The 27,643-nt window shown below is 40.1% G+C and overlaps 1 protein-coding gene across 1 annotated transcript in view; it reads right to left on the minus strand.

The window, feature by feature from the left end:
* Window positions 1-27,643, minus strand: part of Cad89D (cadherin 89D) — a 144,700-nt gene that overhangs the window by 375 nt on the left and 116,682 nt on the right. Inside the window, 15 exon segments of the mRNA XM_072304631.1 lie at window positions 2,547-2,738; window positions 5,317-5,523; window positions 6,975-7,193; window positions 7,774-7,842; window positions 8,269-8,352; window positions 8,731-8,819; window positions 9,130-9,342; window positions 9,847-9,989; window positions 11,010-11,283; window positions 12,022-12,469; window positions 21,142-21,589; window positions 23,367-23,789; window positions 25,991-26,068; window positions 26,071-26,287; window positions 27,160-27,475. Coding sequence (XP_072160732.1) covers window positions 2,547-2,738; window positions 5,317-5,523; window positions 6,975-7,193; window positions 7,774-7,842; window positions 8,269-8,352; window positions 8,731-8,819; window positions 9,130-9,342; window positions 9,847-9,989; window positions 11,010-11,283; window positions 12,022-12,469; window positions 21,142-21,589; window positions 23,367-23,789; window positions 25,991-26,068; window positions 26,071-26,287; window positions 27,160-27,475 — 3,420 coding nt within the window.

Consider the following 27,643-nt stretch of genomic DNA (forward strand, 5'->3'; position numbering starts at 1 on the left):
TGAAAAACAGAAAAATACATAGAGGCCCGTGTACATGAATGGGAGAGGTTCTTTACAATAAATTGACCACCCACCAAAAATCCCAGAATAGTTATGCACAACATATGGAAATCCGTCCACAAAAATTTAGCCAACGTTCAACGTTACACTGGGAAAAAAAAAAACACATTGGATCTAGAGTCCAGACTCTTGAAAACATTGACAAGAAAAATTACTCTTGATTCAATCGGAAGGAATTATTCATAATGATCATTCATAATCATTAATAATCATTATTATAAATAATAATCATTCATTTGCTTAAATCAAAAGGAAATCCGCTCAAATTAAGAGGCTTGGTCCTTGATTGAAGCAAAAATCCGATTGAATCAAGAGTGTTTTCTTGTCGATGTTTTTAAGAGTCTGGACTCTAGGTGTTTTTTTTCCAGTGTACTTGAAAATTTCATTGAATACTTTGAACAGAAGGATTTAAATGTACATGGGAAGGAAATTTTTAGAAAATTGTTCAGACTTATATGTATTCATTGTGCGCTGAATAAGGATGATTAAATTACCATAGTCGTAGTAAAATTATTGAGAAGTCTGTCCTTCATTACAACACTCGTTCGCATATTACGCCTATGTGGAATTATTCCATGTTCCTTTGTAATTTATTCCATCGTTTAGGATTGTTCAAGATATGATTAACTGTCGGTTTCATAATAGTACTTAATAAATAAGTAAAAGGGGACAAATACGTCTTCTTTTGAAAAAAAAGAAGAGGAAAGTATTTTGAAACATGTTATAGTCAGACTAAATGAATCTAGAGATAATTTAAACTAGTGGCATGCAAATTAAAAGAATTAAGGTGTCGTTTTCCGAAGATGCTCATATGCCTTGTAAGGTTTTTCCTCGATGATAATTTTTTCTTTGCAAGTAAATACTTATCCTTCATTCACGCCAAATAAAATGTCTTATGAAGTGTGCATTAACGCACAAACCGCAGGGGCCATGTATCGCCCAAGTTAGATCTTGTATAGGACTTATCGTTTTCAACCAAATCCATTTCTCTAACTATCAGTCTATAATCTCTTATCTATACCAAAAAAAGGAGTACCATCAACATTACAGAGACTCACGCCGAAAACCGCGTTAACAATAGAAATTTAGGGAATAGAAAATGCGTGTTCAAAGCATATGCATTAGAATTCAAAGCATCGATCAAGACCATAAGCGTTCAGTTAAAATATCTGCCAAGTACGGTTTCAATAAACTTTACTACTCAACTTTTTTCCTAAATAATGTGCCCTCTCCTAAATGGAATTCGCAACTCTCAGTTCCCACAAGACTTACTCACAGACTTGAAATTTTAAGATGGTCACTATTTGATTTTGTCCAAATGCATGCTGGGATTCATAAAAAGCTTCCCAGCTGGAGAAGCCCACCTCCTGAATTAATCAGCAAAATTCTCCTTGCACAGTCATAAGGCCGAATTCATGAGCGCGGTTACCATGTTCTGTGCGAAAGGGCTGCAAAGTGTCATCGGTGGCCTCGGTCGAGCTAGGCCGCACAGTGGATCCAGTCAATAAGAGAGGTCGGACATGAAATTTTTTACTAAAACTGCAAAATGTGATGCTTATTTTGTCACATTTTAAATTTTAAAGAGTACCTCTAGAAGAAAAGTTCACGAGGAAACCAATGAACCTCAAAGTTTTGTACAAACGGAGTTATAAGCTTTTAAAGCTTCCAAATGTTGTCCAACCTCTCCTATTGACTCTATCCACTGTGGATCGTCACAGTTACCCTACTCATGTTTTCATGTGACCTCCATCACGTGTTTGTTTTGGAGGAATGAAAAAAAAATTGATTTTCAGCGTTACGCATTCATAATTAACCCTGAAACCCTTATGATATCTGAGCTTGAATACATATTTCCTAGACATGACCTATATCCTCTGCAATATAGAATGTCCCAGGATTAAATACGAATATTGAAGGAGTCGATTCTGTGGGTCAAAAAAGACGTTTCTGTGGAATAAATGTTTTTCCAAAAGCGCTTTCCCTGGGCGCTACGACTCCCCAAAATTGAAGGGAAAAAATCGTCTTTTTAATACTGCGGCAATGTTTATCAACCAATATTAATGAAAATGGGAAACTGGGAGTAATTTTTAGCGTTCTTTTCATTTTTGACCTCCAAAAAGGTAAAACTCATTTTGATGGGGGTTTAGGGGAGGCACCGAACCTAAAAGTGGCCAAAATCAATGTTCCTATAGCGACAAAAATTGATTTTTGACGGCACCACAAGATTTAGCGTTGAAAAACATTGAGTCTTCTGCGTTTTTTCGCTATAACTCGTCTTTTTTGAGATAATGGGGAATAATAAGAGCTGATAATAGGGGGATAATGGGGCCCCCACGGAAAGCGTTTTTCGAAAAAAAAGTTATACCACAAAAACGTCTTCTTTTGGCTCACAGAATCGACTCCTCCAATATTCGTACTTAATCCTGGGACACCCTGTATAATTCCCCCTATGAGTTGGATTGCTAAAGGGATGGGGTATATCTTACTTGCTGCTGTTGGCCGAGGAGTGGGTGGCAGAGTGGCCGCAGGGACAGCGGCCCATGTTTTTGCCGAGGCCGGAATCCCTTCCGCTGGAGTGGAGGGAGGCCAAGGAGGCTTCGAGCATGGCCGTGCTTGGCGAGCGGGTGAGCGAGCTCTTGCGGCGTCGCGATTGGTGCCGCGCGCAGGTCGGCTCGTGCCTGCAATTCAAAGCGCCCAAGCAAAGCTTTAACCCCTATGCACATCTAAAAGTATCTCTACTTCCCCATGGAGACACTCTGTCTAGGGCGAAAAAAAAGTGATTTCCTCCAGAAAATGCCTCACAAATTACGGCGGGCGCGTCAAAAAGGTCTGAAACCACTTTTAACTTCATAGTCTGCGTTAGAAATTTTTGTATTATATACTCGTAGTTTCTCGCTTCAAAACATATACTACCGCAAAGACATAATTTGGTAAAAAGAAGTAAAAACGGCTTCAAAATTCCGAGTGGAACTATAGAGGTGGTCGTGTGAGATTCGTCATGTGACGCGATTCCTTAATAATTAAAAATATACACAAAAATACTTCTGCTAATAATTAAACTTAACTTGAAAAGCAGGAAATTGAAGATCTGGGATGAATATCGTTTGTCCTTGAAAAAGAAGGAGAAGAAACTGCGGAAAGTGTCGGTAATAATTTTGAATTTTGCGGGAAGTTATGAAAACGGGGTGAATCGCCAATGTATTCGTCAATCTATGTAGGTATTTGCACGATCTCGGTTTACGACGTTGCAAACTTTCCGTTTTACAAAATTTTTTACTTGGGGAACTACTCAACGTAAATTCTTAAAAACTTGCGTGCTTTTTCCAATCCAGAGCAAATTCTGAGGAAATTTCAAGGAATGATGTTGATTTGTTCTTTTTCCAAAAATTAAAGTAGGAGCGGATATTTTTGAACACCGCAAATGAGATACGTGGTTTGGGAGTTTAACCGTCGATGCACGTTTTGAAGCAGAAAGCTCAAAGACGAGCAAATTAGTTTGGCAAATTTTGAAGTTAAGAGTGAATTTCAGATACCGTTGACGCGTTTATTGTGATTATACAGTCATGTTTCATGTAACGTCAGAAAATCACCATGATAACGCCTTACGCCTTGATCCCGCTGGATGGTGATTGGCTACACCGTCACTCTCACAAGAGGCGACTTTTCTTCTTGCTCTAGCAAAAGTTTACAACAAACCTTTTCAACACTTTTAATCGGGATGAGTCTGGCTCTGGCTATGTTCCAATGTTGTAAAATTATCTTTCATTATTCATTACACAATTTGAAATTGAAGAATTCTTAAACCTCACAATTATGTGGTCATACCCTTTGAGTATAATGAAGGGATTTCAAGATCTCTCTCTTTGTTCTGTATTCTTTTCAAAAATTAAAAAACAAGAAGAAACTTCGGAACTTCAACATGATATTGGACTGATTTGGGCTAAAGCTATTCATTTAGTGTCAACGTTTGGTTACCACTTTCTATCCGTCGAAGTTAAACTGAGTAGCAGAAAAAAAACTGTACGAGTCAAAATTCCTGTGTTGAGAAAATTGACGAGAGCCGCTGCTTTCAAAATGACCCCTGATGGATTTTTAAAGGGTTTTCAAAGAGTGATATTTTAATGATACAAATTATGAATGATAAATTTCGTTCGAAATCCCAGTAGGTATCCTATGGTTGAAAATTATTAATTGATCGAAACATAGACTCAAAAAACATATTATAAAATAGAAAATGAAAAAAATTTAAAAAAGGCCTGAGAAGTTGGAATAAATGTTAGAAGGAACATGGAATATGACTAATGGATTTAAAACTAAAATTCTCTTGGGTTAAAAATGTAGAAAAATTAATCGCTCAGCAGGTATTTAGTCAAGTATTAGACATATAATTTTTACACGAAATATGTACATTTATTTTTACAAATATATATTATACAATAAAGCTAAATGGAGGACATTCCGCTATTTTGAGAATCACGGAGCCTCATTTTTCTAAGATAGGATCTCAAATACAATCTCGCAAAAAATCGAAAATCAAATAATACACACAATTTTGTACAAAGTTTTGAAGCTAATTTAGTTGCATATTTTGCCCGCGTGGCCTTTAGCGTAGCTAGAAACACCGAGAAGTGGGGGGGGGGGGGGGCATTTAACCTTTACGTGGGTCAACGGGCATTGAACGGCTACAAACGATCGCAAATTTTTCAGAGAAGGGCATTTAACGGGTGCTGAAACTCCGGGGATCCTTTCGTTATGCTCATGCGAATGACCTTATCAATAGTGTACGTTATCAATTTGTCGGTACGTATTTAATTTAGTCCGTCTCTAACCATTATTCCAACTTCTTTTTGACCTTAAATGAAAGAGTATTCCAAGCAATTTGTCCATAGAATACTACTGGATAAAGACGATAGATAAAAAATAGCTTCTTCTTTTCTCCTTTCTTGAGTTATTTTTAATACTCTAAAACTCGAGACTTCTAAATCAAACAGTTTAAAATATACAATGATTCACGTCTGAACTAATGAAACAATTTTTTTCTTACACATTGTGTTAATGTAGGGCTTCAAATATGGTATTATCTATTCATTTTAAAATTTGAAAGACTAAAACTATACATTGATTCGCGGTAAATACATTAATAGCACAAAAATAAGGTGATTATGGTAGAAGATGATTGAATCTGAAGCAGCCCATTCAGCTAGCAAAAAAAATAATAGCCAAAACCAAGGAAAATTTCGATTGAGTAGAGCTTACCGATGATGCTGTCTATGGCGATGCCTGTGACACTCGGATGCCATTTCGGTGTAGCTGTCCGTGGAGTCTTCCATAAAAGAAGAAGGATGCGGATGGAACATGGAACGTGGCTTGCAGTTCATGATGTGACCCTGTTTCGGACTGAGCCCAAATGCTATTTCAGCCATTGAGTTAGATGCAAACGTACTAGATTTCACATTCTTATCTCTGAAATAACCGGGAAAAAAACATGAATTGATTCAAACACTGAGTTATTACATCAAATAATGGCGAAGATGTCTTTCTTACTTTTATTTAATAAGACTAATGACGTTTTCTCCATTCTTGTGTGTAACCAGAATGTGTCTTCTTCCTTTTCTTAGTGAGTTATTGCGTTGCACCCCTGCAACTTTAAATGTAAGTGTATGCATCACTAATTGATGAATTTAGGTTGAGAAAAAAGTATATTATGCACTAACGCCGGCGGAGGATGACATCATTTTCGTAATTTTCTATTGAAGGGCTTTTTTTTTTTTTTTTTTTTTTTTTTTTTTTTTTTTTTTTTTTTTAAGATCGAAAGTTTTGATGGTCGACGGTAGACCTACCGGCTCTAAAACCAGCCTGTTCTTCGGCTTCCTGGCCGCTCCAAACCTCTTCGACCTTTGCCTTGAGAATTTTACCGTAGACCTTGCTCAAGGTTCCTGTGACCGATATACCTCTGTAGTTGTCGCAATCTTGCTTACTACCTTTCTTATGACTGGGAGTAATCCAAGATTCCTTCCAATCCTTTGGTATTTCGGAACCATGCAAACAGTCTTGCATAAGTTTCCTCAGATGTTCAAATAGTTTACCGGTACCACATTACGGGGACGTCCCGTAAAGGGTTGGCGGCAGGGCGTTGACAAAGAGATGTTGCGGTGTCAGTTGCCCGATAACCTCTGGGAAGACAGGCATATGTGGCGCTTGGGTGTCGTAGAACGCCAGAGTGCGTTATAAAGCGACTTTATATATATATAAGTTTTGATTTTGGATAGATCTTTTGATAGATATCTTAAGAGACTTTTATGATGGTGTGCAAGGTTTAAACCTTAAAATGAAATTCTGTTCTTAGCACTTAGCAGAACTCATCCCGCCGTAGAGTTTGAATGAATCTGTGCCGATGAGACACGCATTTTGCCTGCACCGTGCTTGCAGGCGCTTTAGCTGGCGACATGGCGTCACTCTCGCCGATCCTCTCCCTCGTAAAACCCTGTAAAGCAAGCTCACAATCAGTGGGCCGCTTATTGAAATTTATAGACAAATAAGACATATGGTATAAAAGAGCGATCCTATTGGTTGAAATGGGTGGCTCTTATGGACTAACGGGTAAATGCTGGACTAACTATCGGGTCTCTAGTGGGTTGCCGTTAGTTAGTCTATTACCTACGTCCTTTGTCCATTGCAGCCACCCGCTTCCACCAATAGAATCCCTCCATATCCTTTTTGTCTTCTTTGTCTATTGCTTTGTCTATCAATTTCAATAATCAGCCCGCAGACCCCTCGCCCTTCTGTGCAGCTTAAGTAATACTTGGATGGCCCATTATAGTGTAGCATTATCATTTTGAAAGGACGCTATGAATTTGTGAGGATGGAAATTGGATCAGGATAATGAATAAGTAGTGACTTTTCGGATTACGTACTTTCGGTGGATGCATCCAACGCAGACTGCGGCTGTGAGTGCTCCGACAAAAACTATGCATCCTAAGATGATTGTCATGATCTCCAGCCCGGTGAGGATTGGCCTCTGAGGTTTTGGTATCGATTCAGCCGTCGAAACTATTGGAGAGACGGTGGCTATTTCCATTATGTTGTATGGATCTAATGCCAATCGCACTTCTTTCTCCTTCGTCATTAGGGCACTAAAAAAATCCAAAAGTTTCATTTTAGTATTTATTTTTCATATTTAAAAATGTACATATACGCGCAAAAATAGTCATTATCCCATTAGACGCAATTTCATGGCCATAGTGATAATTGGACTACATTTTGCAATTTGGAACTATAAATTTCTAGCCCGGTTTAAAAACAACGTATATGCCATTAATTTCCATATGCACATAAGTGTTCTTCCAGAAGAGCCACAATTTATAGTTGCAAATTGCAAAATGCAGTCCAATTGGCTCACCTTTACAAATGCTTCAAGGGATGTCAATGAATCTTCAAATGAAACTTAGGAGGTCAAAATTCCTTCGGTTTATTTTACTACGTCCCTAGAGAAATACAAATGGATTATCGTTTCTATTTTAGGATCAAAACAAAAAATAGTGCGGAAACAAGGATAAAAATACATACAATTATGCAGGATGTCTCATGTACATTTGTTTTTTACTTTCGTCCTACTATTACCGTTTAGGGCTGCCTTTGTGTGTCTTTATTTCTACTGCTCCTATTTAATTGTTATTACATTTCAAATGAAGGAGAGGATTTGAAATTACTTACTTGCTGAGAAGGTCGTTATCAACGATTGTATTCATGAGCGGATCGACAGCATACAGATACAAATCCGTGCTATAAAGTACGAGAAAGCATAAAATTACAGTCAATAAGAGTGAAGTTTATCTGAGCATTTCTTTGGGAGAAAAATTTCAAAAAATCTTGCCAAAAAAATTCTGTGAATTAGGCATTTTTAAAATTCGTCTTATTTACACACATTTGTACACACTGAAGAAGTTTAACTACACTGTCTTAAAATCATAGTGCCTCTCATCACAAGACAGATGCTCGTATCTGGATGTAATAATGGAAAAAGAAGAAAAATCATGAGATTACGACAAAAAAAAAAAAAAAAAACAAATCTGCGAGAATAATTATTTAAAGCGTTAGCTCATAAGAAAGTTGAAAAAAAATCTGATGAATTTGCGAGATGTACTTCTGAAAGTACGATTTGAGGGTTACGTTTAGAAGAAAGTGGAAAAAATTTGACACGATACTTACGCAATTGGATCTTCAGGATGGGTGTCTAAACGAGGCTCCAGTTTTCTGACACGAACATCGTAATTTGTAATGTTTGAGAGGGCTCTAGAATAAAAATATCATAAAAATTAATCTCTCATAGCAGAATCAAACTTTGTAACCATTTTGGCCACATACATGAATTATAATTTTTATTTGAAAACAATAATTCTAATTCGTGAAACTTTTTCCTGCTTGAATCAATAAGCTTTATTCTAATTTTAAGTGATTAGCTTTGAATTATATATTTTTTTCGGACATTGTGAATTGGTTTTCCATAAAAAGCGACATAGACTACCTAATTTTATTCATACTCTACTTCGAATGAATAAAATTAGCTTCGAAGCTCCAGTAAAGTGTTGTTCATGTTTTCAAACATTACAGTGTTTGCTCCAAGTGAATGCACAATATTAAAGTAGTATTCTCATTCATACAAATACTTACATTGTAATATTTTCCATTCGCTCTTCAATTTCCATAGGCCTGGCTTCAATAACCATTGCTAATTTCTTCTGTTCATCAAGAACAAATACCTAAAAAAAGGAACACAAAAATAATTTGAAATTTTGTTAGAACATTTATAAATACAAAAGTAACTCATTCGGGCCCGATAAAAATATAATGTTTTCAACTTGCGCCATTTGTTAAACCAATATTGCAGCAGTATTGAGTAATATTGTAGCTACAAGCCCGCATTTAAAGTGCAATAGCGCAAGTCTTATTATTGCAATGTTTGTTGATGTCATAAAGGGGCGAGGTCAGGGTGTACTCATTGTCATTTTTTCTGCATAAACAAGGAAAATATTCTCTGATGAATGTAAATTTTGGCATGGTAATACTCACAAAAACATTGGCGATGGCAGATCGGCCATCTTCTGCTCCGTTCCTGTCAACAGCTTTGACATCAAACCCGAAAACTCTACCAGCATCCCGCACGAAACTAGCCACAGACCGTATCTGACCCGTGATTGGATCCACCGCAAATTTTTTAGCCTCTTCTTGACCTAAAATCTGATAGCGGACCTCACCGTTTGCGCCTTGGTCTAAATCCTTTGCCTGAAATGTTTAACATTGATCATTAATACAGAACGAAAACACATACTATTATTGCAAAACATAGCCATATTCAACGATTTATACTACTTTTCCTGATGAATATGTGTATACCAAAGAGTGCTTCATCTCTATAAAATATTAGAATAGCCTTACATTCTGCATAAATTCACGCAATTCTTTCTGAAATCTTGGGTACATTACGAGAGGGTTCTTTATAAAACCATATCTAAGTCACGGCTTCCGAACACTATATATCAAGGTTTTTTTTTTTCTCAATAATTATATGTAGGTCACGAATTTTTCACCTGTCCTTGAACGAAACACCACCTTCTTTTTTTGAATTATAATTCAAGCAAAAATAAATTCACGAATCGCACACATCTTAATGCTTACATCGCCTGAATATGACAAGTAGCGCTGAAATATTAATGTTGTTAAGCAACTCTCCAACGCCTACATTTCGAGGTAAACTTAACAGACTGTCAAAAATATTCAAGGATTTACCTGAAGTCGGACGATCGGATATCCGTAGCTTGCCGTTGTCGGTATTGCCGCCACCAAGGGACGTCCGTTCCCAATGAAACGGGGTGAGTTATCGTTGACGTCAATTATCTTCACGATTACTTTAACTTCGTTTGGGGCTAAATAGGAAAGAAGAACCAACTTGAATACGTTTGAATAACTTGCAAAGAAACTTTCATTAAAAGGTATACTGAACGACGTTCTTTGACAGCTATTTGGGTGGAACTATAGCCTGTCTCCTCCGCTGCCCCCTTCTGCTCCGGAAATACACTTGGCCCCTCCCAAAAATGTGAATGACTTTGTGAGTCTTGAAAACATTTGTGTGTTGTGCTGTCTCTAAATTTTTAAAAGGCAATCCTTCTTGCTTTTTATCAATAACTCAATTTGTGCTTTCCGTCACGAAGGAACGTAACTACATTTGGACTACATTTTGCAATTTAGAACTGTGAATTTTGGCTCTTCTGGAGAAACACTCATGTGCATCGGGAAACTAATGGCACATACGTTGTTTTAAAACCGGGCTAGAATTTATAGCTCCAAATTACAAAATGCAGTCCGTTTCAATGTTACATAATATCCCCTCACAAACTGCATTTTTACCGGAAGAATCTTGTGCGTTGCTGACTGATAATTTCACCGATTTTTCTTCTGCTGATCTCGTGCAAGAATCAGGAAAATGCTGGAAAAACATTATAGAGACACTTTCTCGTGGAAAAATTGAACTGTTTGAGTCAATAATTAATAATAAATAATTTAAGTTCAACCTTGGAAAGGAGCTACGTCTTTCGTCCGGGAAAAGATTAATTGTGAGGGGTTTTTTGGACTAATATGGACTGTAATTTTAAGGAATTTGCTGAAAATTCACTGGAATTTGCAAAAAATCCACACGACCATTTTCATATAAAAAAATTAAATCGCTCAATGTGTCAGTTGAGCTGGTCACAGACTCGTGTCTTGATGCTTGATTCTTGCAGATTATTTTTAGCTAATCTACAGGTATTAAGCATCGAAACACGATTCTGTGACCGGCGCAACTGACCGACAGAATCTGGTAAGAACTGATCTGGCTTGGTTCCTTTCTGCTGTAGGCAATCCAATTTTTCTCGAGAAATCCCGCTTAAAAACGTACCAATATCTGCGAGGAGCATCAGGCTGAATGGGGTAGATCATGTGGAGTGTCTTGCCCCGTTTGGTGATCCTGTCGACCCTGACTCTGACGACGAGCTCGGCGGTCTTCTCTCTGTCTGGACTGTTGATCAGGTACAAACTCCCGTTTCGCGGATCCACGTGGAAGAACCCACTGCTCTCCTCTTGGACGATGCTGAATCGCAAGCCTCCGGCTCCCACCAGTTTGTCCCTGTGCTCGGCGGATACGTTCAGGGCCAGGATCTCCAACGGCACGGCGCAGTTCTCTTCCACCTGAGTTTTAATGAAACAGTACGAATTGACATGGCGCTCTGGGTAATTATCTAATAACTTTTGAGTTTTATTTTAACATTTTCTCTGAAAAATTGCAGTTGAAATTAAAAAATAAAGTAGAGGAAAAACATCACCGCTTTTTTATTTCGTACACGTTGCCATAATACATCAATTGGACTATATTTTGCAATTAGGAACTACCATATCTGGCTCAATTAAGAAACGCCGCGAGTGCTATTAGTTTCCCTATGCTCTTTACAGATAAGCCAGAAATGGCAGTTTCTAATTGCAAAATACAGTCCAATTTATTAAAGTCTTTGACTGATTACTGTAGTAGCCACCTATTTATTGGGAATAATTTGCACTTGTACTGAAGAAATTAGAAAAAAAATGTAACTAACGGGCCGGAAAAATGAACAAATTAGGTGTAGGCGCAAAAATGTGGACACAGCGTCATGAAACCCGTTTGAAGAATGAAAAACCTGATAAGCGCCAACACATTTTGCTAAGATTGAACATAGTGTTCCTTCGAGTAAAATGGACCTAAACGCCAATACTATATTGACTTTTTATGAGGGGTTTTCTCTGACTCTCGGTCTTATTTTCAAATCAAAAATTGGTATTCTTAGGTCACTAGATTCCCATTGAATGAAAAACCAGTTCTATTATCTCACCAACACCTCATGGCGCTTATCACATTTTGACTTTCCCCTCTTATTTTGTGGTGTGCATACAAACCTCGAGCTCATAATAGCGATGCGCGAACATAGGTCCCTGGTCGTCGGGAAGAGGCTCAGGGACGTCGATGACGTTGACGACCAACAAGGCGGTGGCGCTGAGACTGGGTTTCCCGAGGTCGGAGGCGACGACGGTGACGTTGTGGGTGCGGGCGGCCTCGAAGTCGAGCGGGGCGGTCGTGGAGATGACGCCCTCCTTGGAGTCGATGCTGAAGAGGTCCTTGCCGACCCGCCCGCGACTCCGGGCGATGTCGAAGAGGATCAGGCCGTTCCCGTTGCCGGCGAAGTCCGAGTCGTTGGCGAAGACGCGGGCGATCGGCACGCCGGGCGTCGAGTTCTCCACTATCGAGGCGTAGTACACCGGCACCGTCGCCAGCCCCTCCAACTTCTCGTCCAACTTCGGCAGTGCCTCGATGTCCACCAGCTCTGATGCTGGGATCTTCAACAGTCTTCCCGAAAAGAAAATTACACATATATATTAGATGAGTCCAACTTTACAGATAAATATTGATAATTACTTTTGTTTTTTTTTACTGGAAATAAAATCTGCTATATTGCGCCTAGATTACGAAAATGGACACGGAGCCCCCCCTCCCTTATAGTCCGAGAGCCAGACGACTTTGAGTGACAAACTCGGGATACATGTTTTGACCCCCTAAATCGATAGCCTTGCATGCACTGAAACGGAAAATTTTTGTCTGCCGCCCTCTAGCCTGTGCCATCACCCTCATCTAGGCCCTCAAAGTGGTCCAAAAAACACCATCTGGTGACAAACTCCTGACGCTCGGCAGACAAGTCTATTATTAAAGATCATACCCAGGGTGACTAGAAAAACTTTGTCTGCCGCCTTCTAGCCTGTGCCATCACCCTCATCTAGGCCCTCAAAGTGGTCCAAAAAACACCATCTGGTGACAAACTCCTGACGCTCGGCAGACAAGTCTATTATTAAAGATCATACCCAGGGTGACTAGAAAAACTTTGTCTGCCGCCTTCTAGCCTGTGCCATCACCCTCATCTAGGCCCTCAAAGTGGTCCAAAAAACACCATCTGGTGACAAACTCCTGACGCCTAGTGTGGTTGCAGATGTACTCCTGTGAGCAGCTTGTGTAATAAAGTTTGAATGATACATCATTCTCTTCGTTTTTTCGTGTAGAATCCGATTTTCGATGTTGTCAAGTCCAAAAATGATGCTGGTGCCCCCAATTCAAGATGGCGCCCAAAATGGCCGCCCCGGGGGTCAAAATTCCAAAATTTGAGAATATTGTCGAGTTTGGTATCCATTTATATGTAATTTTGGTCGTAGAATTCATATCTGGTGTCAAAAAATAATTTCAACCCCTTAGGGTCCGTCAAATCCAAGATGGCGGCCAAAATTTCAACTTTAATGATAATTACCCAAGATGCACCTTTCACTGTCGAATGACGTGTCTTCATTTATGTTAATTAGGTCAGAAAACCTACAAGGGAGGTCTACAATGCCACTGCACCCTATGGAGGGCCAGGGTTCACCCCCTCCTACCCCCAATATGGCCGCCGCGGAGGGCATAAATAGTGACATTCTCTCAGAACGTCATAGTAGGTGTCCATTCCTATGTAATTTGAGGCGTAAATTCCAAATTTCAAGTCATAAATCGCAAATGTGAGACTTGCAATGGCTTATACCCTATATGGGGCCAGGGGAACCCCCTCAACCCCCTCTTCTTTCTAATATGGCTGCCATGAAATTATGAACTTGATTTATCGACTTTTTTCACCCTGAAATGTCCGCTATTCCAATATTCGCCCACATAGGAACAGTGAAATTCTCTCAAAGCGGCATAGTAGGTGTCGATTTGTTTTTAATCTGAGGCGTGGATTTCGAATCACAAGTCAAAACATGTAAATATCCCATAGTGACGAAAATACTTATATATGGCAACCGCTTTGGCCTACATTTTGGACTAAAAATGCTGCTTGGGTTCATTTTTGTCGAAAGAGCTGGAAATGAATTGGTGATTTTAATGGTAATTGACAAATTTCACGCGTATTCTTTTTCTATGTACGCAAAGGACTCAGATGGGCGTCTGTTTTTTTCATTTTTAAAAATTCCCACAAAAATATAATTTTTTTGCCGACGAAGTATGTATCTGCATTCAGAGTTCCTATGTTATTGTTTATGAACGCACTCAGTTTAATTGCAATTAAAACAACTGGATAATTGAGTGCTTTTTGTAGCGCAGGGTTTCGTCTCCTAGTAGAAGCGACACCTACAGTTTCCTGCGTTATCTGCAACAAAACGCACGCTCCTGCTAGAAGAAAATCGATTACAAAAAGAACCATCTATTATCCAGTTATCTAATAATGAAAGAACCAGAAACCAATATGAATCCTCTGTGTACATTTGAAAAAGAACACCGGTGAAATATGTCAATCACCATTAAATTATCCGATTCATTTCCAGCTCTTTCGACATAACTGAACCCAACCCAAGATGCATTCTTTATTCCAAGATGAAGGCCAGAGCGATTGCCATGCTTAAGTGTTTTTGTCACTTTGAGATATTGACGATTTCTGACTTAAAATTCGGAATCTACGCCTCAACTTACATGAGAATCGACACCTCACATGCCGCTTTGAGAGAATTTCACTGCAACTATGTCCCCCCGGCGGCCGTTTTGAAGAGGGTACGGGGCTGCTCCTGGCCCCGCGTAGGGTGAAATGGCCTCAACTTACATGAGAATCGACACCTCACATGCCGCTTTGAGAGAATTTCACTGCAACTATGTCCCCCCGGCGGCCGTTTTGAAGAGGGTACGGGGTTGCTCCTGGCCCCCCGTAGGGGTAATGGCATTCCAGACCTCTAATTTGCGATTTCCGACTTGGAATTCCGAATCTACACCTCTATTTACATTAGAATCGACACCTCACATGCCGCTTTGAGAGAATTTCACTGCAACTATGCCCCCCCCCCCCCGGCGACCGTTTTGAAGAGGGTAGGGGGCTGCTCCTGGCCCCGCGTAGGGTGAAATGGCATTCCAGACCTCTAATTTGCGATTTTCAACTTGGAATTCGGAATATAAGCCTCTACTTACATAAGAATCGACACCTCACATGACGTCCTGAGAGAATTTCACTATTTATGCCCCCCATGGCAGCCATATTAGAAAGAAGAGGGGGTTGAGGGGGTTCCCCTGGCCCCATATAGGGTATAAGCCATTGCAAGTCTCACATTTGCGATTTATGACTTGAAATTTGGAATTTACGCCTCAAATTACATAGGAATGGACACCTACTATGACGTTCTGAGAGAATGTCACTATTTATGCCCTCCGCGGCGGCCATATTGGGGGTAGGAGGGGGTGAACCCTGGCCCTCCATAGGGTGCAGTGGCATTGTAGACCTCCCTTGTAGGTTTTCTGACCTAATTAACATAAATGAAGACACGTCATTCGACAGTGAAAGGTGCATCTTGGGTAATTATCATTAAAGTTGAAATTTTGGCCGCCATCTTGGATTTGACGGACCCTAAGGGGTTGAAATTATTTTTTGACACCAGATATGAATTCTACGACCAAAATTACATATAAATGGATACCAAACTCGACAATATTCTCAAATTTTGGAATTTTGACCCCCGGGGCGGCCATTTTGGGCGCCATCTTGAATTGGGGGCACCAGCATCATTTTTGGACTTGACAACATCGAAAATCGGATTCTACACGAAAAAACGAAGAGAATGATGTATCATTCAAACTTTATTACACAAGCTGCTCACAGGAGTACATCTGCAACCACACTAGGCGTCAGGAGTTTGTCACCAGATGGTGTTTTTTGGACCACTTTGAGGGCCTAGATGAGGGTGATGGCACAGGCTAGAAGGCGGCAGACAAAGTTTTTCTAGTCACCCTGGGTATGATCTTTAATAATAGACTTGTCTGCCGAGCGTCAGGAGTTTGTCACCAGATGGTGTTTTTTGGACCACTTTGAGGGCCTAGATGAGGGTGATGGCACAGGCTAGAAGGCGGCAGACAAAGTTTTTCTAGTCACCCTGGGTATGATCTTTAATAATAGACTTGTCTGCCGAGCGTCAGGAGTTTGTCACCAGATGGTGTTTTTTGGACCACTTTGAGGGCCTAGATGAGGGTGATGGCACAGGCTAGAGGGCGGCAGACAAAAATTTTCCGTTTCAGTGCATGCAAGGCTATCGATTTAGGGGGTCAAAACATGTATCCCGAGTTTGTCACTCAAAGTCGTCTGGCTCTCGGACTATTATGAAAAAATTGGCACACCGCGAGTAGGGTTTCCAGTCTACTCTCGAGATGACCAGTTACGGCACGACTGATGGTCAGGTCTCACGTCCCAAGCTCGGCTTGAAAGTCTGACGTCCGTCAAGCATACTAAAAAAAATTAGTTTTTTCATTGGGCTGTTTTTAGAGTTTCACTCCGATTTTACATTTTTCAAATGATACACGATCTTGAATTTTTGCACTGATATCTTTAGCAGGAAGGGGGAAGTCAAAAACTTCGACATGGGCGGGAATAGGGGGGGGGGGGCGGCCATCCCCCCTATGCACTATGGTCTGGGGGCGCCGAATTGTGGCCAAAAATCCGATTTTTGAAAGTACGAAAATCTGGCAATCGAGCATATAATCCTTATCTACATCCTTTAGTAGGTGTGAAATGACCTATCAAACCTTCTGTAATTGTTTTTACGATCAGATACATGGTGGCGAACTTCACATCCTCTAGGTAGGTAAACAAACGTGAGAATTTAATGTGCACGTTATCGTGTCTTGCCTTGTGTCGTTTGGTGATAAGTTGGCGTAAATCCCCGATCAAATATGGAAAAGAAAGGTGAAAGTAAGTACTTTTTGATGGTTTAATCGTTTTTATTGTCATGGGAACGGAGTTCCCCATGATATTACAATCGTTCCGTTGCTTTCGCTATGGGATTCCCTATACCTCTGCGACCTTGAGCGTTTCGCCCAGTCTCCGATTTTTGGTTGATTTTCCGATGTATCAAAAACCGTTGTATTTTTTAGCCAATCATGTCTCTACGTCAAGTTGTGTTGATTTCTAAAATTCGCTTTCAGCGAGTTTTTTTCCACCCTGAGATGTCGTGTCTGACTGGTAAATCTGCGCAGAACCACGAAGTTCCGTTTTCAGGCAAATTCTTTTTTTTGGGAGGTTTTCATTGGCTATTTTTCGCCATCAGTTTTCTGTTCGTTGGTGCAAAAGATCGCCTACCTCGTTGCTCTTGAGAAGCCGCCATTATCCCACCTCAAATTTTACAAATAGAAATAAAGAAATTATAACTATTGTGCAAGGTGGAAAATTGCTCTGGAGGACCCGTTACGGATATATGAGCCAAAATCAGAACTCGATTGATGGATTTATTCCATGAATACAGAAATATTGCCTCAGCTTACTGCCGGGATGGCAAATGCCTGCTGATATGAACCTTGAGACACATGATAGCATAGGCAAACAATGTCTCACAGAGAAAGGCGCTTAGTTCATTTCTCCAGAAGCTACGAAGACGCGAATCGCCGAATCGCTCAAGGACAACTCTTGTAATAAGTCCCGCCCATTGTCCGAGTCTTTTAAATGCTATTTTTTCCCACATTGTCGCTGATCTGTGATAGCCTAGTTGACTGAGGCGCCCCATATTTTTGATAAGGTGCGGGCAATAGGTGATCAGGAGTTCGATACCCGGCGATGGGAATTAATTTTTAATGGTTGTATTGAATGTTTTAGACCAATCATCAAAAAATAATTAATACTAGATAATAAATGTACGAACATTTTCTCGTGAGTTAATATGTTAAACAAAAATACTGGAATATACCTCCTTCATATAATCAGCCACATGTTCCCCCAAATTAATGACGTTATTTTCTTTTTTCAATAAAGTTAATTTGCATTCAACGTTCGTAAGTTAAGCAAAAAGTACCTATTGATACAAATAGAAAGACATGAAAATAGTATGTCTAACATTTCAGTTGTTTTTTTTTTATTTATTTTTTGTTTTTTTGTTTTTTCAATACAACAAATTGACTGGGACTAGAATCATTGTATCTCTGAAGACAAAAGCTAAGTTTTTTGATACAGAAATACTAATATATTCATCCTTTATATAATCAGGGAGATGTTGACCCAAATATTGATGTATATTTTCTCTGTTCGCCCAAATTAATGATGGTATTTTCTTTTTTCAATAAAATTAATTTACATTCCACGTTCTTAAAGCAATATTTTCTCCAAAATTCAGCAAAAAATAACAATTTATACCTACGCAAAAAGTAAATAAATAAATAAATAAAGCAATGACATGAAAGTAGTATAGGTAGTACACATCTAACATTTCAGTTACATCTATTTGAATGAAAAAAATGGCAACTTAGGAAGCACATAGGTCACTTATGATGCGTATTCGGGCATATGCGTAGAATAAAAATATCATACTTTACGCCGAAAAAACGAAACTGAAAGTTAAATGCGTTAACTTCCGAAAACCATACATAATCCAACGAAAATAAATAATTGGTAAATATAACAGCTTTCTTGTATGCAAAGAAAAAAAATTAAAAATGTTAAAAAAGAGATGTCGACACAAAATTACATAGCCCCTTCAATCCTGAAGATACTACAAACGAACTGTACCTTAAAATTTTCATATCCCAGAAGCAAAAGTTCCCATGACGAATATTGCTATCGCTAGCGATTGCAAAAACCAACTTGTTATTAAGATTAATTTTATGATCACCATGAGACTCCAAAGTTTTGTCCTAATTTAGGCAAAAAATTGCCTTCACCTTAAGTTTTAGTTACCAGTAACACGAGGTAACACGTTCTCATTTGTGCAAAAATGTTGCTCATATGTTCCTCTAACAGGATATTACAGGTTTTTTTGCGTATTTTTGCGTCTGGGGCCTTTTTTGGTCATTTTAGTGAAGGACTTATACGATTTTCTGCGCAATCTGATTTCATTGCAGAAGGAGATAAGAGAGATGAGACAAGGTCAACGTTTGATATAGGGTGAATCATATGTATTTTTGGCTGCTGAATCCGAAAATGATATCAGTTTTTTTCCAGCACTTGCCAGATTTCCGGAAAATAAATTTTTTTGCAAAAAACCTCATTTTTAAGCAAAATAATATTTTCTCCGGAAAAACGACAATTGGTGGATAAAACTTAGGTTTTTTTTTTTTATTCTTCAGCCTGTATACATAATACAAATTTATTAACTCGGCCCGCTGTGGTGCGTAGTGGTTGGAGTGCTGGCTTTAAGATCAACAGGTTCCGAGTTCAATTTCTGGCTAGGCAACCCGAGAATGGTAATCCGCAAGGTTTTAGGGTCTGATCTGGGTCTGGGTCTGAAGGCCCCAGAGGCAAAAAGATGCAAAAAAACCTATGATATGCTGTTAGAGGAACATATGAGCAACATTTTTGCACAAATGAGAACGTGTTACCTCGTGTTACTGGTAACTAAAACTTAAGGTGAAGGCAATTTTTTGCCTAAATTAGGACAAAACTTTGGAGTCTCATGGTGATCATAAAATTAATCTTAATAATAAAAACGATTAAACCATCAAAAAGTACTTACTTTCACCTTTCTTTTCCATATTTGATCGGGGATTTACGCCAACTTATCACCAAACGACACAAGGCAAGACACGATAACGTGCACATTAAATTCTCACGTTTGTTTACCTACCTAGAGGATGTGAAGTTCGCCACCATGTATCTGATCGTAAAAACAATTACAGAAGGTTTGATAGGTCATTTCACACCTACTAAAGGATGTAGATAAGGATTATATGCTCGATTGCCAGATTTTCGTACTTTCAAAAATCGGATTTTTGGCCACGATTCATTAGGCCTAGAATCTTTATAATAATTCTAACCATGAAAATCAGCGCAGAATGGTTGACAGCCTCCAATGAGTATAAGAATGTCAAAGCTATTTAGGTCTAAGTAGTATTGAGTATATCTAGAAAACTTTGCTAGCAGGGTTTGATGATCAAAGAGTAAATTATTTTTAAAAAATCGCTAGAAATGAAAATTTTTAGGGACAATTTTTGGTTCGGGGAGGGGGCGCCCTAAAGGGCTAATGCCATATGTCTTGCTAACACGAATATCACCATATTGAATGTGCAATTTTTTTAACACGCTCCAGTCAGGATCAATAGACCGAAAAACACAGTACTGACTTGATTCAATTTCAATCATTTCTTCTCCTCTTATTTTTCTGGATTAAATACGTATTTTTGGGGCTTCTGCCCTGATAACCTCTTGATCATTGAAAAATAGATTTCATATTATAGTGAGACAACCTTCAAAACATTAAACTGACATTCAATTTGGTATTCTAATCATATTTTGGCTTTTCTTCTAATTTTTTGGTTTCAAGGGCCTGCCGCCATCTTGGATTTAAGAATTTTGTAAAACTAAGGTCAAATTTGAATTCAGCGACCCAAAAAACATAAGTACACCAAATTTCATGATATTCTGATCATTTCCTGATTTATGGCCACAATTCGGCGCCCCCAGACCATAGTGCTATGCTTGACCCCTTCCAAAGAATGTCAAGGACTCAATCTACTAATTAGTCTTGAGGTCTCTGCAGCTGGAGGAGTCCCCCAGACCCTTCTTAGCCCAGAATCTATATCCCCCTTGCACCCGAAGAAAATTCCTAGTTCCGCCCATGAATTTTGACCGAATCCATACATACATATAAGTCGCTTTACAGCACTCCCTCGCGCTCTACGACTCCTAACCTCCACTGCTCTCTTTCAAACCACAACTCTTGGGGGATTGAGCACCTTAACATTTCCGCTTCAATCCCTTCCCTCCAACCTTTCATTGGGCGCCCTCTGCGTCTTCTTTCAGGAGGAACCCAGTCAAGGACCTTCTTCGGCAACCTGTCTCCTGCCATTCTCTGGACATGACCATACCAAATGAGTTGTTTTGTCATAATGTCGTGCACGATGGTCTGCTTGGCATCCATGATCTCCCGTACCGTCTCATTCCTGACGCGATCCTTTCTGGAAATACCAGCGGATCCACGCCAGAAGTCCATCTCTGTCAATTACTGACCGAATCCACTGGCGAAAATTTGCCTGAAGACGGTGGAACTCACCTGTCGTAACTGTAGAAGACAGGCGGGTTGTCGTTGATGTCAGCGACGTGGACCTCGACATCGACGGTGGTCCTGAGCCGGGTGTTGAGGGGTCCGTTGTCCTGGGCGATGACCCTGAGGAGGAAGGACGGCGTGGTCTCGCGGTCGAGCTCCCCGTTGATGAGGATCCCGCCGGCGCCGGTGATGGCGAACGGGAGGGCGGCCCCGCTCTCGTGCTTCTGCAGGATGGCGTATGTCACGTTGGCGTTCTCCCCGAAGTCGGCGTCCGTCGCCGCCACGTGCCCCAGCAGGTGGTTCGTGTACGTCCCCTCCGGGATCGTGAAGTCGTACCACGGCTTCGTGAACACCGGCGCGTTGTCGTTGACGTCCTTCACGTAGATCTTGATGATCGTGTGCCCGGAGAGATCCCCCGAGTCCGTCGCTGAGATGTTCAGCCGGAATTCCGTTTCTGGGAAAAATATTCGTGAATAGATGAGCTTAAGTACAAATCATAGAGTACATAGAATCGTAATGTAAATGGGGGGTGGCTCCATGTTCTGCTCGACGAATTCCGAGCCCGGTGTGCGCCGAGTTCGGGTCGCTTTTTCGATACATTTTCGATCCAAAATGGCGGTGTGGAATACGTGGTAATTCCTATCTCCTTTGTTGTTGTTGTTGTTGTCATCGGATGGCCGGGTACCCGTGTATCGCAAACAATCGATTATGTATCGGAAAAGTGACCCGGCGTCACACAGGAGTCTCGGAATTCGGGACATGGAAAATGCTTAAAAGTGGCGCCAGCTCTCCCAATTACATTACGACTCTATGTACTCTATGGTACAAATAGAGTACCTTTATACTGAGAGTCAAGACAACACTCCCTCATGGACTCACAAACGGGAATAAAGATTACAGAAATTGAACGTTTTTTGTAATCTTTGATCGGCCCATTCTCAAATTCCTCTCTTCGTTCCTTCTCTCATTCCGTTTGTTCTTTGCCGAACCCGTAATTCCCTGGTCCATTCCAGATTATAATCTTTGCAATCGGTGAAAATGTAATCTTTATTCCCGTTTTTGACACTGTGAAAGCCTAAAATACGGGAACCAATCAGAAATGGATTCTCATTGTCTTGACTCTCAGTATAAAGGGACTCGAGGTAAAAAAAAAACATCCAAAGAAGCGAGACAAGATACCCTCCACCGGCCTCTTGGCGACAGGTGGAAGCTTTTACTTTCGGGGATTCAACACCTCCTTATGGACAAATTGTAACGGAGCAAAAATAGTCACTCTTTTTTCGGCTGTTAACCTATCTACATTGTGGATGATGAGCTTCGGGTGACGTCATGAGCCAAACGAGTTTCTCAAACTTCGCCAATACGCTGCTAAACATCAACCATGTAGGTAAGTCAATAGCAGAATGCTGAGGTCCCGAAAGTAAAAGCTTCCACCATTGCCAATATACCAGTAGAGGATCTCATGTCTCTGGAACGAAGAGTTATTAGAGAGGAAAACATACCCGCCATATGAAAGCGTGCTTGTAGTACGTGACGCGCCTAAGGGAAAGGGCGCTACCTCACAAATACTCGCTGCAAAGGATGAGTGATATCGGATGCAGAATCCTGGCGTTACGACTGAAATGAATATTTAGACCCACTCTGTAACACTTCTCAAGAGCATTTTGAAACGGAAAAATCGCGATACTTTGATATCAAGTTGCAATTTTCTTTTACGATCTTTTGACATTAAATTACTAGGATCATCAGCATCTGAGCGATTATCTTCAATCTTGTCGCAATTTCATCTCTATAAAATTGCGTTTGATAAAATCGATATTTTGTCTTTTATCGCGAGTTTTTGTTCGATAGTATTGCAACAAATCGTAGTCGATGAAATCGCGATACATTCTCCAATAAAATTGCAACTTATCGCGTCACTACTATTTTTCTCATTTTAGTGCCGAAGAGCGATTTCAAAAGCCTGCGACCTTGTTTGAGCCACAGAAAGGGCAGATTGAAACGTCAGGTAACTTTTTCTTAAAACTTCGTTTTTTAAACTTTAAACTTCAAACTTTAAACAATCATAACCGATCTGTTTTTGAGATTTTTTGTCATGCTTTGTGTCAATTAGTTCTTATTTTCAAATACTCCTCCACGTAATTACATCGATGACTCAATTTTTAGTTTTCTTAGCGCTGAGGTCTCTATTCCGGAGGCGGATTAGAAAATAAAGATTAAATATTAGATACCTGGTGGGAGGAAACTGGCGATAGATAGCTCGCCGGTGGCTGGGTGTATGGTGAAATGGGCGAGATGCTTCTTCATGGGCATGGCCCCGTCGGACGTGACGGTCTCGCTGTTGATGGAGTAGGTGATGAGAGCGTTCTCGCCGATATCCTTATCGACGGCGTTGAGCTTGAGGAGGTTCGTGCCGACGGGGATGTTCTCAGGGATGAGGACGACCGGGACGGAAGGCTCCTTGAAGAGGTTCTTCCGGGATTTGAGGACGGTGGAATTGCCGGAGACGACGTTGAGGTTGTTGGTGCCGTCCGACGTCGTTTTGATGACGTCCACGCCCTCGCGTTGGTGCACGATCATCTGGACGAAGCGCGGTGCGTTGTCATTCACGTCCTCGATCGAGATCGTCACCCGGGCCTCCGAACTCAGATTCCCTGCAATTCCATCGTAAAAATCTCTTAAGTTCCCTTCTACCCATGTGGCATTTTTTAGCAGAGAAATCGCGATATTTTGCAACTAAGTTGCAAATCCTTACGATTTTCGCCGATAAAATTGCTAGGATCATCAATTTCATGTCTATAAAATCGTATTTGATAAAATCGAAATTTTACCTCAATTTATCAAGATTTTGTGATGATATTGCAATGAATTGCCATCGATAAAAGCAAAATTTTACCGCACAATTCCGCGATAAAATCGCAATGTATCGCAAATTTTTATCCGATGATATGGCAATAAATCGACGTCCATAAAGTCACGAGACATTCTCCGATCAAATTGCAACTTATCGCAATCACGGCTACTTGAGTAGAGAAGAAAATACACTATATAAATGTTGCCCGACTGTAAGTCGTACCCATTAAGGAATATGTGATCTACCGATGAGATCTAAGAAGACCCAAAACTTTACAGATCCCTGGGCGTGCCCAGATAAATATTCCAATGTAACTTGAGATGAACCCTCCCTTCCCTGAGTCTTGCAATGATGCGCATTAGAGCTCAAATTTTCGGAATTTTTTGTCCCGGGAGTGGATATAGCGATTTGGCAACACAGGATTTCCTCCATTTAAACCTATGTCAAATAATCGATTCTTGTCGGAGCACCTGCACCTGGCCCCTACAAAAATCACTACATTTCCATAGGTTTAAATGTAGAAAAAACAATGTTGCCAATTTGCTTGATCCGCCACTGTTTTGGCCGTGCTTTCCCCTTGGAATAGTGTAGATTCAGCCTTATTCTACCTCCTTGTTCGCCTAAAGTACGTTTAACAATTTGAAAATCAGTGGTGTGAAAAAAGCACTGCCAGCTGCAATGTTGAAAGACGTACAAGAAAATGGTACGCTATTGCAAGAACCGGTTCAATTACTCTGCACTCCTTTTCAGGGCCGGATTCACCTACTTGCCGCCTTGGGCCGCCTATATTTTGCCGCCCCTTCTCATTCGTTTTGAAACTCAATAATCACCATCAAGTGAACGTGCCAGCAGGGGAGGGGTGCATAAGACGCATGTACTCGTGTTGAACACATTTTTTGGGAAAACCCCGTCAACACTACTAGCATAAGTTCACAGAACTTTGCGCGAAAGTTAAGTTTCGTAAACCTATCTCTGTGTGGACAAGGCCTTCTATTCATAAGAAATGAACGAAAAAAGTATGAAAGAACAAACATAAATGTGGTTCAACGATTTTAACTTCCGCCGCCGCGCCGCGCAGACCGCACCGTGTTTAGCGCAATGCGTGAAGTATTCCGACAGTCTTGTAGGCGCTATCCATTTCACGCTGACCGCAATGACCGCACTGTGTTTGGTGCAATGCGTGAAGTATTCACGCAGTCTTGTAGGCGCTATCCATTTCACGCTGACCACAATGACTGCAGCCTTGTAGGCGCTAATATGTATTACATGCCGATCGCCGCGCCGAGGGCTGCTCCTTTTCATCTTAAGTCCTCATCATTTCCCTCTAAGTCGCGCCGTTCCGGGCCAAATTGCATGTCGACGGTGAAACTCCCAAACCACGTATCTCGGTTTGCGACGTCGCAGACTTCCTGTCATACTTTATTTTTTAAATGAAAAACTACTTAACATCCAGTCTTGAAAATTTCTGTGATTTTTCCTCTTTGTGCGGAGGAAATTCCGTGAAAATTTCAAGGAATGATATTGATTTGGTCTACTTCAAAAAAATAAAATGTGAGCGTAGATTTTTAAACACCGCAAACGAGATACGTGGTTTGGTAGTTTCACCGTCGATGTTTGGTTTCTCTCTTAACTCAACTAATTAAAGGTGCTGTTTCTTGAATCACTCAGAGACGACAAAATTAGAAATTACTATACTCTTATAGGAAATGAGAGATTTTGTCGCCTTTTCTCGTTCGTAATTTTTTTTCTAAATCCGATTTTTTTTTATACCTACACTTTAAAAAATTGCAAATTTTTGCCGGCCCTTAGATTTGCCGCCATGGGCCGCGGCCCATGTGGCCACCCCCTTAATCCGGCCCTACAGGCTGATCTGATGAACGAAAACCCCTAAAAAGTAATATTTTCTCTTTCATCTATGTCCTAGAAAGAAGAAATTGAATACTGATATGTAAGTCAAAGCGTTTTATAGGTACGTATTAGAAAGAAAAAAAAAGGTATTACCTTTGTCTCTGGCGATGATACGCAAGGTGTAGGAGTCTTTCACTTCTCGATCTAGGCTTGCGTCACTCTTGACCAAAGATTGCCAGTCGTTTGATCCAAAATAAACAGCTCGCTACCCTCCCCTCGGAGACTCATTTTGAACTGCGCATTGCCATTAATATCTGCGTCCTTAGCTTTAATTGGCTCCTCCATTTTAACTTCAGAGAGTGCTATCACGTTTTCTTTCACAGAGCCTTTGTACCACTGCCGATCGAACATTGGCGGGTTATCATTTTCGTCCTCAACGTGCACTTTCACCTATTTTCAGGAGAGAAAGACAGATATTGCATCACTTACATGAAAAGAAAACAAGATCTTTGAACCCAAAAATACACTCAAATAGAAGGATAATTATTAAAAATGCCGCCATAACAGCGACAAATTAAAAAACAAAACAACTTAAATTTGAAGGCATGCTGCTTTTAGAAATTAGTTGGGTGAGCCTGTTAACTAATTTATTTCGTGTAGTTGAAGTTGAAGAAGATGAAAAACAACTTTTTTTAAATTCACTAAGTCAATTCCTACAAGGTGCAAACCAAAAATAATGCAGACGGCGTTGAGCATAAGTTTCATCACATGTTTAACCCGCAAAACATTGAAATATTCATATCCTGAGGAATATTTTCCTTCGATGTCGGAGAGATGTGCTCTGATTTGATGGTAAGAGGACTGGTTACAATGAAGTTAGCTGAATAGGTGATCATTTTCATATCGCCTTCAAACGGAAGAGATACAATTTCACTTGCAAGAGGGCACGGTAAGTTATACTCACCGAGGCGCTGAACTTGGTCCTATTTCTCTTCAAAGTTAATTCTTTCTTGGTTGCGAAGAATAAAATAGTGCCGCCGCTTTTAATAAAACATCTCAGATTCTTAACAACGTAAATTTTGAACGGATTTAAGAAAAACATTTGGCTCACAAGCTATGTGAAAATGATAAATATTGATTACGTCCCTTTAAAAAAAAAAGAAATCTTTATCTTTATTCTTATTCTTTATTCTTATCCTACCTTTATTTAAAAAAAATTAAAATCATGAACATACGTAACAGAAGGAATATATTGAAAGCAGCCTAAAAAAGATCAGCCGACGAAGAAAATTTTTTAAAAATTATCAAAGACTGTGTCTTACTTGATAAATTTCTCCTCCTCGTACAATTCCATTCCCGTTTTCACCGATGATGGTCAATTGATATGTGTCTTTTGTTTCTCTGTCGAGCCCTTTTTGCGTGTATATTGTGCCGTCTTGTGATATCGCGAACTGCTCGAGGACATCCGGTTGGCTGGCGATGATGAACCTTTGATTTCTCCATCGAGTGGATTCTGACGTTTTGTTTCCAAACCTATCTATTTTTGATCTCCCACCACCTTTGACTAGCTGACCAACTAACGCTCCAGACAGATTCTCGCGAACTTTGAATTCCATGGTGATTGGTTCTGTGCTAGTCCTAAACAATGTTTGAGGAATATCATAATACCACTGATTACCAGTAAACTTAAGTTTAAAAATTTATCTCCTGTACAACTGGATAAACAAGGACAAGTTTGAATTTTCAATGAGAACTTTGATTAACATTTTTTTTTTTCTGTGACACATAAGTTACTTTGGAGGTTTT

The sequence above is a fragment of the Bemisia tabaci genome, chromosome 1 (genome assembly GCF_918797505.1).
Source record: "Bemisia tabaci chromosome 1, PGI_BMITA_v3".
NCBI lineage: Eukaryota > Metazoa > Arthropoda > Insecta > Hemiptera > Aleyrodidae > Bemisia > Bemisia tabaci.